This window comes from Geotrypetes seraphini, chromosome 2 (assembly GCF_902459505.1).
Source record: "Geotrypetes seraphini chromosome 2, aGeoSer1.1, whole genome shotgun sequence".
Taxonomy (NCBI): domain Eukaryota; kingdom Metazoa; phylum Chordata; class Amphibia; order Gymnophiona; family Dermophiidae; genus Geotrypetes; species Geotrypetes seraphini.
Genome location: NC_047085.1, coordinates 91,234,456 through 91,252,454, shown reverse-complemented (window position 1 = coordinate 91,252,454; position 17,999 = coordinate 91,234,456). Strand labels below are relative to the sequence as shown.

Here is a 17,999-nt window from a genome sequence, read left to right as displayed (position 1 = left end):
CCGATATGCTGCTCGGCCTTTACCTCAGCATTCCCAACAACCTAGGCGTCAGCGACAACAGCAACAACGTCAACCACCTAGGCAAAATCAGCAACAACAGGTGAAACCTCCTCCACCTCAAAAGTCTACTCAACCCTTTTGACGTGTTTCTCCAGAACATAGCCATTATACCACCATCAGTTCAACTTCCCCTACCCATTGGAGGCCGTCTCACTTATTATCTCAGCCGTTGGGAGAACATAATATCCGATCAATGGGTTCTCAACATCATCCGCCACGGCTACTCTCTCAACTTCCAAACACTTCCATCTCAAAGTCTGCCAAGAGAGTCTGCTTTGAACACTCCTCAGGCTTCTCTCCTTATTCAAGAGGTTCAATCTCTTCTTCTTCTAAACGCTATCGAAGAGGTTCCTCTGGACCAGAAGGGGCAGGGGTTTTACTCCCGTTATTTTCTGGTTCCAAAGAAGACAGGAGATCTCAGACCCATCTTAGATCTTCGAGATCTCAACAAATGTTTGGTCAAGGAAAAATTCAAGATGCTTTCTCTGGCCACTCTTTACCCTCTTCTCAATCAAGATGACTGGCTATGTTCCCTCGACCTCAAAGAGGCATACACTCATATTCCAATCCATCTAGCCTCCAGGCAATACCTCCGCTTCATGATCAACAACTGTCATTACCAGTACAAAGTTCTCCCCTTCGGTCTTGCCTCATCTCCACGAGTATTCACCAAGTGTCTAATTGTGGTAGCTGCTTACCTACGCTCCCATCACCTTCAGGTGTTTCCTTACCTGGACGATTGGTTGATAAAGGCCAATTCATCTCAAACAGTTCTCCTGGCCACCAATCAAACCATCTTGTTCTTACAGCTTCTGGGGTTCGAGATCAATTTTCCAAAATCTCATCTCCTCCCCACTCAACGACTTCAATTCATTGGAGCGGTGCTGGACACAGTCCTCATGAGAGCATTCCTACCGTCCAACCGCCTTCACACTCTCCAATCTCTGTGTCAGCAGGTGCTTCCACAACGTTCCATCTCTGCCAAACAAATGATGATACTCTTGGGTCACATGGCATCCACAGTCCATGTCACCCCCCTCGCACGTCTTCACCTGCGCATTCCTCAGTGGACCCTTGCTACCCAGTGGTCACAAGCGACGGATCCTTGCTCACGGCACATATCTGTGACATCATCTCTTCGTCAGTCTCTACAATGGTGGTTGATATCCTCAAATCTCTCCAGAGGTCTTCTATTCCATCTACCTCCTCATCAACTGATCATCACCACAGATGCCTCCCCTTATGCCTGGGGAGCTCATTTGAACGAATTCCAAACTCAAGGTCTTTGGACAGTGCAGGAAATGAAACATCACATCAATTTCCTAGAACTCAGAGCGATGTTTTATGCCCTCAAGGCTTTCCAACATCTTCTCTATCCTCAGGTCCTTCTGTTGTGCACAGACAATCAAGTGGCCATGTACTACATCAACAAACAGGGTGGGACAGGCTCTCGCCTCTTGTGCCAGGAAGCCCAGAAGATTTGGACTTGGGCCACAGATCACCATCTCTTTCTGAAAGCGATTTACATTCAGGGAGAGCAGAATTACTTAGCGGACAAGCTGAGCAGAATTCTCCAGCCTCACGAGTGGACACTCGATCCCTTAACTCTACAGTCCATCTTTGCTCAGTGGGGCACTCCTCAGATCGACCTTTTCGCAGCTCCTCAAAATTACCAGCTGCCTCTCTTCTGCTCCAGACTATACACTCCTCACCGTCTGGCAGCGGATGCATTTCTCCTCGATTGGTCCAATCTGTTCCTGTACGCCTTTCCTCCTCTGCCTCTCATGTTACGAACATTGTTCAAGCTCAAGAGGGAAGGAGCCACCATGATTCTGATTGCTCCACGGTGGCCCAGACAGCATTGGTTCTCCCTTCTACTTCAACTCAGTTCCAGGGAACCTTTTCTGCTTCCACTGTTTCCTTCTCTGCTTACGCAACAGCAGGAGACTCTTCTACATCCCAACCTCCAGTCTCTGCACCTGACAGCTTGGTATCTCTCGGGCTGACTTCACAGGATTCTCTTCTGTCTCAGCCCGTTCGTTCTATTCTGGATGCTTCCAGGAAACCAGCCACTCTGCAATGTTACCATCAGAAGTGGACACGGTTTTCTTCCTGGTGTCTTCTTCATCATCATGATCCCACGTCCCTTGCAGTGGAGACCCTATTGGACTATCTACTTTCTTTGTCTAACTCTGGTCTCAAAACTACCTCCATCAGAGTCCATCTCAGTGCTATTGCTGCATTTCATGAGCCCATCCATGGAAAACTCCTTTCAGCTCATCCCCTGGTCTCTAGATTCATGCGAGGTCTTTTTAATGTAAAACCACCTCTTAAAGCACCTCCTGTGGTCTGGGATCTTAATGTGGTTCTCTCTGCTTTGATGAAGCCTCCTTTTGAACCCTTAGCTACTGCCGCTTTCAAGTTTCTCACTTGGAAGGTACTTTTCCTCATTGCTATCACCTCTGCCAGGAGGGTCAGTGAGCTCCATGCACTGGTTTCTGACCCACCTTTTACAGTCTTTCATCACGATAAGGTGGTTCTGCGTACACATCCAAAGTTTCTCCCAAAGGTTGTCTCTGAATTCCATCTCAACCAATCTATTGTACTGCCTGTTTTCTTTCCGAGACCTCACACTCACTCTGGTGAACAGGCTCTTCATACTTTGGACTGTAAGAGGGCTTTAGCTTACTATTTAGACCGTACTAAACCCCACAGATCTTCGCCCCAACTTTTCTTATCTTTTGATCCTAATAAGTTGGGACGCCCTGTTTCTAAACGTACGCTGTCTAATTGGCTCGCAGCGTGCATTTCATTCTGCTATTCTCAATCCGGACTGGCACTGGAAGGTTCTGTCACGGCCCATAGAGTTAGAGCTATGGCAGCATCTGTAGCTTTCCTCCGTTCCACGCCTATTGAGGAAATCTGCAAGGCTGCTACTTGGTCCTCAGTTCACACTTTTACATCACATTATTGTCTGGATACATTCTCCAGACGGGATGGTCACTTCGGCCAATCTGTTTTGCAAAATTTGTTTTCCTAATGGCCAACCTTCCCACCATCCCTCTTTTTTGTTAGCTTGGAGGTCACCCATCAGTCAAGAATAGCTGCCTGCTTGTCCTGGGATAAAGCACAGTTACTTACCGTAACAGGTGTTATCCAGGGACAGCAGGCAGATATTCTTGCGTCCCACCCACCTCCCCGGGTTGGCTTCTTAGCTGGCTTATACTAACTGAGGGACCGCGCGCCGGGGTCGGGCGGGAAGGCACTCGCGCATGCGCGGTGCGGTATCCAGAACTTTCCAAGTTCTTAGAGTGCAATCACTCTAAAAGTGTCCGTACCGGGGCTCCGTCGGTGCCGTCACCCATCAGTCAAGAATATCTGCCTGCTGTCCCTGGATAACACCTGTTACGGTAAGTAACTGTGCTGTAGAGCAAATTGCTTCAGAGAATTGGGATGAGTCTTGCGGTGTTAGTTTGTCTTTAAGGATGTTTTGAATAGGATGGTTTTTAATTCTTTTTTAAACGATTTGTAGTCTGGCCTGGATTTGTAAGATGGCCTGGATAGGGGACTGGCTTGGTCTTCTCTCCGGGTTCAGCTTGTGGCCTTGTCAGCCTTTCGGAGGTTCGTGAAAGGTCAGCGTTTGACTGCCATTCCTGATGGGATTCGCCTCTTGCGGGCATCCAAGTTGCTTAGGCCTCCCGTGCAGTCCTCTGTTCCTTTTTGGGATCTGAATCTGGTTCTGTCAGTTCTAGTGTGCCCTCCTTTTGAACCATTGGGCGATTGCTCTTTGAAGGACCTTACTCTCAAAGCGGTCTTCTTTGTGGCCATTACTTCAGCTAGACGTGTTTCTGAGTTGCAGGCTTTCTCTTGTAGAGCTCCCTTCTTGAAGTTTTCTAGGGAGTGGGTTGTCTTGAGGCCTGTTCCTTCCTTTCTGCCAAAAGTAGTTTTTTCTTTTCATGTCAATCAATCTGTAGTCCTCCCAGTGTTGGGTAGTTGGGAGGGCTCTTCTGAGCACAGACAGCTGCGCAAGTTGGTTGTTAGTCGGGTCCTTCACTCTTATGTGCAGAGGACCCAGGAGATCAGGAAATTAGATCATCTTTGTCCTAGCGGGTCCTCATAAAGGGGATGGCGCTTCTAAGGCTACTATTGCGCGCTGAATCAAGGAGACTATTGCTTCTGCTTATCTTCTGAAGAAGAAACCTATTCCAGAATTTTTCAAGGCTCATTCCACTAGTGGTCAGGTAGCTTCTTGGGCTGAGTCTTCTCTAGTGCCTCCAGTAGATATTTGCAAGGCTGCAGTTTGGTCTTCTCTGCATTCCTTTGTCAGACACTACCGTGTGGATGTTCAAGCGCTTCGGGACCCAGTATTCGGTTAACGTGTTCTGGTGTTGGCCCTTCCGGGGGGTCTCACCCTTGATGGATACTACATTGATACATCCCAATTGTAAAGGAACTATACCGGTCTACCAGGTGATATAGAAGGAGAAATTAGGTTCTTAACTGCTAATTTTCTTTCTGTTAGCCTGTAGATCTGTATAGTTTCCCACCCTATATGTCTTTGTGCGGTGATTGCGGGTTTTTGCTCGCTTGCAGATTTTGAATTTTTCTGCAGGTTCTTTTATTTTTCTAGGGCTGGGGAGAATTAAGAACAGTAGCGATGGCTCAGCTAGCTTAACTGGTGAGCTGTGGGGATGTTTTATTTTTCAGGGTTCAGTTCTACACATGTTCCAGCAGTTGTTTAAAGATGTTTGTTGTTTTTACACTCCTGTTTGGAGTGTCTTTTTACTGTTTTCAGTTAAAAATTTTCTAGGTTCTGCTTGGCTATTCGGCAGACTGGATTAGTAGAGGGGAAGCTATACTGATATACAAGTTTGATCTCAGTCTCCACCTGCTGGTAGCAGTGAGGTATAATACCCATCCGTAAAGGAACTATACCGGTCTACAGGCTAACAGAAAGAAAATTAGCAGGTAAGAACCTAATTTCTCCTTTTTTATTATGACATTATTAGAATGGCGATTTTATGCAATTTTTCATTATAATTGTAAAAATGCTGGCACCACACCTTTTTTTTTAAATCTGATTTTTTTTAAATCTGTTTAATCTTTTTATTTATTTTTCTTCTGTGATGGGGAGTGAGTGGGATTTGAACCAGCAACATCATGGTAAAATGCTGTAAGTCTAACCAGTGTGCTACAGGGTGAGCTATCAAACTGCATAGCAATTGTAAAACTCGGTCTTGTAGGCATTGTAAAGGAAGGTCTACTTTTGAGCGTGGTTTGAGCAGCAGATAGATGTGAGTTAGGTGGATTGCACATAGGCGTGCTTTGGACATCTCCAATGTGTTTCGCTAAATAGGTCAATAGGGTTTTTATTTTTGCTTTATTAAGCTCAAAATATATTTAATAGTGCAGCACATAAACAGGGCACATGAATACAGATATATCGCATGCAAAACATTCTATTTTTGTGGGCAAACAGCAATGTTATTTGCTAATTATAGGAAAAGATCCATTAATTGAAGCAGAGCACATGAAAAAGATAGTTTTATATTTCTTCCTAAAAAGCTACCTTTTAATCTGAGTACAGAGTGCTGCAATGAGCTAATTCTTGAAAGAGGTGCATTAAGCAAGCAAAGCACATGAAAAAATATATATATATTGCATAGAAAGAGAATGCCATAAAATAATAGGAAAGAACCAATTATTCCTGAGAGGAAGGGGGCGAAATGGGGAATAGAATCAAGAGCTTGGTCTTAATCTGCGCTAGACAGTGTCCACTAAACAGAACCATAAGCTAAAAACAAATATATTTTCAACTGGACTTTAAAATTTTTCAGTAATGGTTCAGAGTGGAAGCCAGGAAGAAGTAAATTCCAAAGTGAGGGAGCCAAGAAGAAGAAAGCTTAACATGTAAATTCTCATCAAGCATGTTTGGGGTAGGTAAGAGTGAGCCAGTGTGAGTCCAGGGAACGTAGTGCTCTTGAGGGTGTTTAGGGGGAAATTAAAGAAGCCAAATAAGGAGGGGAGTTTGTATAGTAGGCCTTATGAGTGAGTAATAATATAATGAACTGAATTTTGGAGCAAATAGGAAGCCAATGAATTTTGGTAAGTAGAGGTGTTACACGATCATATCTTTTGGTGTTAAGAGATAAGGTGGGGGGCTGTATTTTGGAGAGTTTGAACTGGTTTTAATTGTAACTAAGGAAGACCATGGTAGATAGAGGAGGGAAAGATGCCATACCATGGGAAGGGGAGAGAGAAAGAGAGAGGAGAGAATGACATCATAGTGTGCTGGGGGGAGAAAGGAAGAGGGAGTGTAGAAAGATGCTGGCCAATCTAATCTAAAACTTGTGAGTCACTCTATGCCTAAAAAGGATCAAGGTGATGTACAATTCGAGTAGAGGGAGAGAGGGAGGAAGGTGTTCTAGGGTGAGGTAGAAGGGGAATTAGCGGTACATTTTACATTGAAGATATTGAAGTCTCATTTCGTGCATTCTGCTGATTGGAGTGTGTTGCACCAAAGAGAAGAGTCTTCAGTTTTTTTCAAAATTTGAAATAGCTGGGTTCAGTTTTGATAGCTGTTGGGAGGTTGTTCCATGTTTTTGCGCAGAGGTAAGTGATAAGTGTGCTGAATGTGTGCTTTTATTTTATTCCTTTAGGGCAGGGGTGTCCAACCTTTTGGCTTCCCTGGTCCGCTTTGGTTGAAAAAAAATGTTTCTGGGGCCGCACAAATGCGCAAACGCTGCAGCAAGACAGAGGAGGGAGCCGGCAAGACCGTAAACACCCGGGGGCAGCAGAGGAAAACACTGCAGCACCCTCGACCGGGGCTGCTCAAAATACTTCACGGGGCCGCATGTGGCCCTCGGGCCACAGTTTGGACACCCCTGCTTTAGGGGATGGAAGGATAAGAAGGTGTTTCTTGATGTTTCTGGTTGAATTGGGTAGAAAACTGGTGAAGATGTTTATGAGAGGTGTAGCTGAGTCCGCATATAAGATGTGGTACATTATGCATGATATTTTAAATTTAATGCAAGCATTGATTGGTAACTGGTGGAGTATGTTGAAGTATGATGAGATGGAGTCATATTTTTTCAGCCTGAAGATTAGCCGTATTGCCATGTTTTGAATCAGTTGAAGTTTCCGGGTGAGGGTGGTGTTTATGTCTGCATAAAGTGAGTTGCAATAGTCTAGTTGGGACAGTATCAGCATCTGTGTCAGTATTGTGACGTGGTGACTGTGGAAGAAGGGTTTGATCAGTCGGAGTTGTCTCATGCTATAGAAGATCTTTTTTTGTATGTTGGAGATCTGGGATTCGTAGGATAGGGTTAAGTCTAGTATGACCCAAAGTATTTTGGAGGTTTTATTGATGTCGAGATTGGTTCCTGTTGGGACAGTTTGCCGGGAACTGTAAAACCAGAGTGCTTTTGATTTTGCTGTGTTTAGTTTGAGTTTTTTTGAGTGTAGCCCACATTTGTATCTTTTCTATGTTGTTTGCGATTCTCTCAGGGATATTTTTGATGTCGCACTCTATTGGGATGAGGAGGAGAATGTCATCAGCATATGATAGTAGGCTTTCATTGTTGTCGAAGGTAATGTTGCCTAGTGAGCTCATGAATAAATTGTAGAATATAGGGGAGAGAGGGGATAGATGTGGAAACCAGGGAAGAGGGGGAGGATAAGCTGAAAACCGAGACAAACAATGACACAGAGAATAGAAGGGGCAATAGAGATACAGAGGGAGACAATGCTGAAATGGAGGGTTGATGGGGATACAGTTGGGCAAAGCTGAAAATGGGAAGAGGTGATAGGGACACAGAGAGGGAGCAATGCTGAAGGGGGAAAGTGGTGAAAAAGGGGAGGTGAAACAGAGACACAGAGTAGAGAATGACACGGTGGCGGTTTACCCGCGGCCACCGCATTTTAGCCGCGGGTCACCGCCGAAAACGGGGAAGAAAACTAGCAGTCGCTGCGGCGACGGGGACAAGGCCATTCACCGCCCGCGGGGCGGTGAATGGGTCTTGTCCCCGCAGTGAGGCATGAAGGATCGCGCGGTCCCCGCAGCTCACACCCGCCTGCCCAATCGATTCTAGTGTTTAGCCAGCTCTCTCCCTTCTCCTCACCTTAGTTTGTAGATTTTCTTTTTCGGCGACCCGCACGCTATCAGAGAGCCGCGCACCAGCTGCTGCTCAGTTTCGATCTTCTGCTCTGACGCAACCGGAAACAGGAAGTTGCAGCAGAGCAGAAGATTGAACACTGAGCAGCCGCGCGTGTGCGGCTCTTTGGGAAAGCGTGCAGGTCGCTGAAAAAGAAAGCCTGCAAATTAAGGTGAGGAGAAGGGAGAGAGCTGGCTAAACACTAGGATCGATTGGGCAGGCGGGTGGGGGCTGCGAGGACCGTGCGATCGCTAGTGTTCCCGGCTCAGACTGTAAGGAGGGAGTGAAAGGGAAAAGGATTCTGGGCCAAGGTGATGAAAACGGAAAGAAAAACCCACAGCAGGAAAGAAAGGGAAGGACAGGCAGGTGAGCCAGATGCTAGAAGCAGGGGGGGGGAAGAAAGAGGGAAAAAAGCTAGATGGGGTTGAAAAGAAGAGACACACTGGTATGGAAGAGGAAGATAGGGGAAATCTGGACACAGGAAGGTAACAGAAAGAGGGGAAATTATGTGCATTGGGGCATAGGGACAGAGACAAAAAGGGGACATGCCATGTGGATGGAATATGGACACAGGGGGGGGCAATGGCAGATACATAGGGGAGATATTAGAAAAGTATATAAAATCGTACCCGTTTGAGGCTTTTATGTATGCAGCAGTGACGGTGACGGGGCGGTGAATGGGATGGCAGTGGCGGTGACGGGGCGGTGAAGAGGATGGTGAGACGGGGACGGGGCGGTGACGGGGATGGTGAGACGGGGACGGGGCGGTGACGGGGATGGTGAGACGGGGACGGGGCGGTGACGGGGACCAATTTTTTCACTGTGTCATTCTCTAGCACAGAGAAACAATGCTGAAAAGAGGTGGGGGGAGATAAGGACATTGAGAAAGTAGATGGTGAACATGAGGGGACACAATGAAGATTCTGGAAAAGTTGTGAGATGGGCACACAGAAGGGTGATGCTGGAAAAGAGGTAGAATGGTGACACTGAGTCACAGAAGGGTGATGCTGGAAAAGATGTAGAATGGTGACACTGAGTCACAGAAGGGAGATGCTGGATCAAGGAGAGATGGGGGCTCAGGCTGGATGGAATGGGGAGAAAGAGGGCCAAGCCATATGGAAGGGTCACAGAAAGAAGGCAGATATTGGAAGGAATGAAATAGTGATGAGAAGATGAAGAAAGTTTTTTTTGCTTGAGGATAAAGTAGTATTTTATAGTTGTTTTAATAAACATTCGAAAATGGAAATAAGGTGATCTTTTTATTGGACTAATTTTAATACATTTTTGATTAGCTATGTGGTGATTGGTATTTGTCGGTCTTTTTTCAGATTTACATCTGCTGTCTTTATATTTTGCACAGTATTAGGTGACATGCATCACTGTTTCTGCGATACTGCATTGTATGCAGAATCTGGCTGCTTAGGGTGCAGTTTCCTTGTTTACATAATTCTATTTTTAGTTTGCGGTTACCTATTCTATACTGGATGAGAGTGTATTTGTGTTCTGTGTGTGCAAAAAGACAAGCTTTTCTGTTGGCATTGACTATGCAGGATCAATCTGTACTAATCTGGTTTGTTTAGTTTTACAATGGGGTTGGAGAGGAAAAGGGGGGTGGGCTGCGTGAAGAGGCTGAAAAATAAAACCCACCAGCAAATTTTAAAGCTATATCATAGAAAGCGAATCAAATCAAATTGATAAATTGATTCAATTGGCAAAATCAAATCAATTTTTTCCTGAATTGGACAGCTCTAGTGAGAGGTAATGTGAAGAGGTAGTGGTTGATGTTGAGACAATAAATGTAGTCTTCTAGAAAAGAGTTGAACCAGAAAATAATTTTACCCCTAACTCCAACAACAAATATATGTGAGAAGGTAAGAGAGAGTGATCCATTAAGTCAAAGGCCATAGCAAATCCAAGAAAATTATCTCTGTACTGTGTATAGATCTAAAGCCTGCTTGCAAGAGATGTAATACCAACAAATTGTCAATGTAAAAGGCCTGTTGCATAAAGACAATATTTTTGGTTAATTTTTAAAGAAAACTAAGGTTAGAACCAGGACGGTAATTGAAAACATCAAGGAGATCCAATGAGGCGTTTTTCTAAAATAGGTCTAATCAGGGTCTCCTTCCATGAAGAAGGAAATACACCTTGATTAAAGTTGTATGGGGATCCAGCATGGCTCATTACAAAGCCTTGTGATATAGACTAATCATTTCACCCAAGGTAATACTGCAGTGCCGATCAAATCCTGGATACCTTCTCCTTCACTGGGTCTTCAAGAAGGTCTTCTTGGGTGTTTTCCTGGTGGGATTCAAGATTGCTAGCCCTAGCAGGGCTCTGCAATTACCAGTAATAAGGGTCTCCACTAGAGGGCTACCTCTGCTCTTTCTGGCCCTAGACATCAAAAATGCCTCTACAGGCTATTTTATCTGCCCTGACCTGCTCCATTTATCTTTGGGAGAGCCTCTAAGAGTATTCACCTGCTGGGGTTCAGAACTACAAGCCCTTTTAAGGGCTCTGCAGTGGAAGGCTGTCTACCAGAACCATGAGAGATGACTTAGCAAGTAATACACTCAGGACCAACATAGAGCTGGTTCTTTTGGCAACCCATCAATATCCCTCCTAAACTCGTGGGGAACAGGTTTTCCAATTTCCTTATTCTAATTCTAATTCTTATTCCATTCAGAGTGTGTATGTATGTGTGCATCATTTATCATACAAGCTTTATTGCCTTCACTGATTTAATTCCCTCAAAATGTGTTAAAGTGCTTGCAGCAGTCTGTCTGTCTCTCCTTCAGTGAATAATTAGCATATGGTGCTGCCCACTCCCTCTCTACTCAGCTCAGCCATGTAACATTTATAAAATTGATACACTTCTACTGCAAGGGATGCTATTTTAGGAAAGTTGACAGAAACTTCACTTATTTTCTCAATGCAATACAGACAGAGAAATTTTGGTTTTAAAATACGCTATGACCAAATATTTCTTCTCCAGTTTCTTATCAAACCAATCTTTGGGAGGGTTTCATGATGTTTTTAATTGTAGTATGTTGATCTGTTTGTTTTAGTTTAATTTTTCATCAGATCATTTATTTAATTGTTTGAGAATTTATAATTAATGGTTCTTTGTACTAACTGGTGATAAGCACTATCATGTGCTTATCACAGGTTAAAAAGGCACTAACATGAGATGTGCTTTGCACTAATTGGTTAGCACAGCTACGTTGCTGCGTGCTAACTGATTAGCATGTATAGCACGGGAGCCATGCAGTAATGGCCATTTACTAATTGGGAAATTAGTATGTGGACAAGAGAAGAAAGATGCTGGCCTCGAAAATAAAGCAGTACAAAAAAAGAGGCTAGAAAGATGTCTAAACCAACCGTTACATTTATTCAAAGCATAAATTATAAAATAGAAATAGTCCCAGTCCTAGGTCTCAAAAAGGCCATATAAAGTCCCAAAAATGGAATCCTAGAAAAGTCCCAACCAGGATACAGGTTTCAGCAACTAAAGTCGCCTTCCAATAATTAGATAGAACACAATAGAACATAAACATCAAAACATAAGCAAAAAATATGTTGATAATAAGACAAAATGACATACCAGTAAATAATCATAAACATTAAAAGTAAATAGCACAAATAAAACCAATAAAAACATTATTAGAACATGACCATCCAAGCATAAATAATCAAAAACCCTGAATATATGATACATACATCAATAACACACAAAGGGGCATCTAAAATAACAATAACATTAAAAATAGGACTAACATTAAGCATTTTGAGCATAAAACCTGTGCCAAAAATATCTGAGACATAGGGCTCCTGTTACGAAGGTGCGCTAAGCGTTTTAGCGCACACACCGGATTAGTGTGCGCTAGCCGAAAATCTACCGCCTGCTCAAAAGGAGGTGGTAGTGGCTAGCACGTGTGGCAATTTAGCGTGCACTATTCTGCGTGTTAAGGCCCTAACGCGCCTTCGTAAAAGGAGCCCATAATGAACTGACATTCAAAGATGAGATATAAAAGAGGCACACCGACTATATTATACGGATGACATGATTAGGTAAACCATGTATATATGTGTGCCAAAAAAGGACAGCGGTTATCATGACACGAAGAACAACATATGTATGGGAGTTGTATCAAAAGAACCATGAGCAAAAGAAAAACTTTCTTTAAAAGGGAAAATATGGGCCAAAAATAAATGAAAAGATGGTCAAATTCAAACAATTCTACAACGTGCTCGGAGCCTAAAACATGCTTAAAAATTACCGTTCTTTACTGAAGTGCCTTATAGCCAACTATGCGCATAAACACGTGAGATTTAGAGAAGAATGGCGACCACGAGTCAGAGTGCTTACTAATATGGATGCAATCAGCAAATCTGTCGTAAGCTGGAGAGATAAAAATTGTATTTAAGGGCTAAACATTGAAAACTGCCAATACAACAAGCTGCAGCCTACCGTGTAGGCATATCTGACTCAGAAGCGACAAGAGACTGCACTTGCGCAATAGAGCTCATTAAAAGACGTGAGGCAAGCACATCACTACCTATGAGCGAGCAACCATGGTTGCACTATAAAATCTAACTAACCCCCCTTTTTACTAAACCGCGATATCAGATATTAGTGCAGGGAGCCGCACAAACCCTAATAATGTAATTCCTGGATATGGTCAGGCTCTTCTAAATTGTAAATCATATTGAACTCTTTCTGGATCATATTAGCAATCCATAAACACTAATGTAGTTTAGTGTAATGTAATGTAATATTTGCTTTGGTTCTGATTTTCAGCTGGTAGCAATCAGCGTTTTGTTGATCATCACATGGAAATTCAATGCCAGGCCATGTCCGGACTCTGGCATTGAATTTCCAGTTATATGTGTGTGATGAAAATATAGCACTTAGCCTACTAAGGCAGTGGTTCTGAATACAGTGGTGTGTCCTGAAGAAAAAGTGAAAGGTGTGTCGCCAAAAATTGGGCATAGACAATAATTTATCTTTTCCTTGACAACCATCTGTGCCTTCAAGCTGGAAAGCACAGAGAATCAGGTACTTGAAATCCCCTTAACTAGTCTCAATTTCTGCTCCCCCACTTCCTCCAATAATAGCTGTTCCCACCAGCCCCAGCTGGAAATGTTGCAGGTCTGCTATCCATAAGATCTCTCCGCTAGTTTCAGAGTACCATATTTGCAGGGATTTGTGTTATTTCATTCATTTTATCTGGCACTAGGGAGATTTTGGTTTGCCGCTAGTGAGGTTGTAAGCTCTATGCTCTGTATAGAACAGCAGATGGGTAAAGATTTTTTGATGTTGAACGGTAAGTTTAGTGTGAATTTACCTACTAATCAATCTCATATCAATCCCAAATTTCTCACTGATAGTTATTACATTTTATTTTGTCTTGGCGCTATGTAATTGGTCAGGAACAGCTCCTAGCCAGTTAAATATGTCCACTGAATATTAGCAGTTAGCAGCTTAAACTTGGCTGGCTATATCAAACGATAGCCGCTAATTCTAAGCTTATTGACCACATTGGGCTGTGCAAAAAGCAGGTCTAATTTGGCTGCTATAACTTAACCAGCCAGGACTCAAAACTGACAAAGCTGGCTTGGTTTAAATCAGCCAAAATTAGACTGGATAGTCAATGCCAGTCACCGGAAATGACCCAGCATTGAATATGAGTGGTCAGCACCGCAAACAAGAATTAGCTGGCCTCCCTCCTATGGTTTCATAGCAACAGTTTCCAAAACAGCTAAAGTAAATTCTGTTTAAGAATATATATTTCTCTTGCATGATTTTTAATAGTGAGATACTGAGCAGTTTTTGTTTAGCTGTGAATTGTGGGTTTTTAGTATCAAGTATGAACAATGGCAGGTATGTCACAACAGAAGAAAAGTTAAGAACTACTGAACTATGGTGAACCACATAAAGTAGTGTATTGTGCGAGATTTCATGCATGCTGCCAGATTCTGGGGAGGAGGAGAGGCGCCAGTGTCGGCTGCCTGCCTACAGGACATGCCTCTTGTGGCAAGAGGCACATCCTGTAGACAATCAGCTTGCGCCGGCACCTCTCCTCCTCTCCGCGCTTTTTCTTTTTCAGCACACCCTCCCCCCCCCCCCCCCCCCGGCATCTCAGAGCCCTATATGGAGGGCCTCCGCACACGCACGGATGTCAGCATGATTATGTCACGCACATGCATGACATCATCCCATCAACGTTCACGCCCTTCCGGATACCTTCGAGCCGTGGCCCCCAATTTAGTGTGCCACCGGCTCGCAAAGTTTGCCACACTGACATAAAGATAGGACTGACTTTCATGTGGTCCTATTTATGTGGTTACTTTAGCCGGTTAAGTGCTGAATATTGGCCAAGTGCTGACTTCACTGCTCCCTCTATGCTGAATGGGAGTCCTCTACCCCCTAGTGCTGTTTCACTATCACATTTCCAGTAGTGAGAGATAGGCGAGTTCTGCTGGACTCCAGGGAAGCAGTCTCTTCCTAGTAAATGAAAATGCAATATTGAAGCACCATTTCCCCCTCACCAGCCCCCCCTCCACAGTGTCACTATTGGTCCCCAAGAGGTTTAAAACCTCTTCCCTTGTATTTCTTAAGGTCTGTTCAAGAACTGTGTATTAATGTGAAAGTATGAAAAATAGTCTGCATCTATAAATGTTTTCAATCTCCCCCCCTCCCCCCAGTCTTTATTTTCACAGACAGGAGCATGTGGAACCGTAAGTCAACCTTCTGCCAAGAAAAAATGTTTCTTTGCTTTATGTCAACTGATGAAAACAATATCTAGCTTTAGCTCCTGTTGGAAAAAATTAGTACATCTCTCACAAAATAAAACTTTGCTAGAAAACATTTGCTAAACCTCATGTCTGTCCTGAAAACATGTTTGGGAGCATTGCAAGGACTATGCACTTTAGATGGGCATCCGCATGCACACAATCTCTGCTCATTTGAACCAGTTGTACTATTGCTACCACAAAATATCAAACCACTACAACCTGTCAAACTGGAAAGCAGGAATCTGGGAAATCTATATCTTCCCAGCAGCAATGGATACAGAGGAAGCACAGCCATTTGGAAAAACTGCAACCCCAGCACAATGCAAAAGAAAGCAGCTGTAAGGGACATATATCTAATGCATTCTGCTAGTTTTCTATTATATATTACAGAAGTAACTTGCAAATGGTGAAGAAAACCTTCATGCCTTTCCCTATATATACATCGATTAGTATTTTCAACACAGTATATTTTCAAAGAATAATATATACTGTTCTGTTACCAGTTAGATGTGCATATTTAATATGTGACCAATGAATGTGTATGATAAATATTTTTATATGTTTGTAACTACTGCATTTTTTACACTGCATAATTTTACAGAGTTGATAATAAAATTTTGTTATGCAAAGATGTCTATATTGCCATATGAATCAAAATGCATTCATTTCTCTCTTCATCCATTCTCTGTCAGTGCAAACCTTTTGGTCATTATGAATTTAAAGTATGGTGAAATATGGGATAATTTGCCATATGGTTTTGTTTGTTTATGTGACATATGTAAATTACATGCACTGTGGGCCAGAACTAGACTACAGTGCAAGAATAGCTATCAAACAAGTCATGTCAGAAACCCTAACACAAGATGTTAAGCATCACAGTCAAATTATAAGTTGAATGATCTAGTAAATATCAAAATTTCTTCAGTGTGAAGAAAGTTATCAGATTCAGAAATATTGTCTTATTTTCTAAAGCATACACTCAAGTTAAACTATAGCATGCCTCATAGATAAAAGCACTATTCCAATCCTGAAGAAACATAGAAACATGATGCCAAATAAAGGCTAAATGGCCCATCTAGTCTGCCATTATCTCTTCCTCTTTCTAAGAGAGCCCACGTGCCTTTGGATTTTTGCAGCCCAAACGCATGACCTTGCATTTCTTAGCATTAAATTGTAGCTGCCAGATTTCAGACCATTCTTCAAGCTTTGCAAGGTTTTTCTTCATGTCATTAACATCATCTGGGGTGTCTACTCTATTGCAGATTTTGGTATCATCTGCAAAGAGGCAAATCTTACCTAACAGCCCTTCAGCAATATCACTTATTAAAATGTTAAAAAGAACAGAACCTTGAGGCACACCATTGGTAACACCCCTTTCCTCAGACATGATAAGATTGCCAGATTTTCCAATTGGATAATCCGGACCCCTAGACTCGTCCCCAGGCCTGGCCAGTTCCGCCCTGTAATGCCCTAATGCTGCCCTAGCCCTTCTCCCCGCTGCCTGTTCTTGTCGGGCAGGGAGGAAGTCATCGCATGTGTGGATGGCACGCGATAATGTCACATGCGCAGACTTCCTCCCTGCCCAATGCGATTTGAGGAGGCTTTTCAAATCCCGGACAAAGTGCCGGGTTTTGAAAAGCCGTCCAAACCCTCGGACATGTCCTCAAAAGGAAAACATATCCAGAGAAATCTGGATGTCTGGTAACGGTAAGTATTGGCCTGCTGGCAAACTATAGTCTTCAAAGTTGGGGAAAAGAGAGTTTTGTGATTTAAATTGATAAATTCTGTGGGCCCAATATTCAAAGTGATTTAGACAGCCATGCATATTCATTAGGGATATCTTGAAAACCCTATTGGCTGTGGGACCCCCAGGACAGGGTTGAGAACCATTGGTTTAAATCACCTGACCAGGGCTAACTGGCATTTTCAGTGGCACTTAATCAGATAGTCCCTTACTTTTAACTCCCCCCTGTCCAGTAGTACTTTTCCCTTCCCTGTTTCCCCTGTCCAAGATACTACCTGTCCCCAACCAATCACACCCCTACCCCTAAAGCAAAGCAAATTAATTTCTTGTAGCCAAGAAATCACACCCCTCCCCCCAAAGGAAAGCAAGAAAGTTTATTGTCCCCAACAAATCACACCTCTTCCCCCACAATGGAAAGCAAGATTGCTCCCTGGGCCCCTTCCCCAGCACACCCACCCCTGCCCTTTACCTAAATCAATGCATGATAGTTCACAGCTTCGCCAGCACACACCCTTCACCCAAAACAAACCGCAAGTATTTTTTCCTGCCCAGCAAACTGCTGTAAAAAAAACAACCTTCTAAATCGGCAGTTAGTTTTGCTTGCATCGGTTGCTCCTCACACGTCGGTTGCTAGGGCTGCGAATACATTTTCTTCAATGTCGGTGCAATGGAAAGAAGCCAGGCAAACAGCTGACTTCTTTGGCTTCCTCCCTTCTTATCTGCGAAGTGTCCCTTGCTTTCGGAGGCAGCTGGGGCAGGGCTCGCTGTAGGCTCCTTTTGTAAGCTGGGGAGCCGAGCTGAAGGGAAAGCCAGCAGCTACTGCAGGGCAAGTATTCTTTTTCATCAGTGAACCGCCGCACGGAAAACCGGGCTGCGCTCTAGGTCGGACAGGGAGGCTGTTATTTGGCGACACGGTTACAGCCGGCTCCCTCTTAAGGAAGGGGGGTCTTGCCTGGCCGGGGCCGGACGAATCCCGTGCTTGCTCTCCTTTACCGGCCCCTCACTCCGTGCCATCTAGCGCATGCGCACTCGTACTGCCACAGCGCGACAGATCAGGGAACACGCAGCGCGAGTGCGCATGTGCGCTTAGCGTTTTATTATTATAGATAATACATTTTTAGAGCGCTTTTGTCTGAAGAGGGGAGTTAGACAAGGATGCCCCTATCTCCTTTGCTTTTTGATATTGTTTTAGAGCCCTTGTTGCTTGCCATTCAGCAGGCAAAGGAGATACAGGGAATTCCATA

General features: G+C 43.7%; 1 protein-coding gene across 10 annotated transcripts in view; it reads left to right on the top strand.

Moving 5' to 3' along the window:
• Positions 1 to 15,642, top strand: part of IL7 (interleukin 7) — a 67,957-nt gene extending 52,315 nt beyond the window's left edge. For all 10 annotated transcript variants that reach the window (XR_004538312.1, XR_004538313.1, XR_004538311.1 and 7 more), the window contains one exon: positions 14,922 to 15,642. Coding sequence is in view for 7 of the 10 variants with exons in the window: in XM_033933290.1 (XP_033789181.1) it covers positions 14,922 to 15,092 (171 nt within the window). In the remaining 3 variants the exon portion in view is untranslated. The remainder of the gene's footprint in view (positions 1 to 14,921) is intronic.
• The last annotated feature ends 2,357 nt before the right edge of the window (positions 15,643 to 17,999 follow it).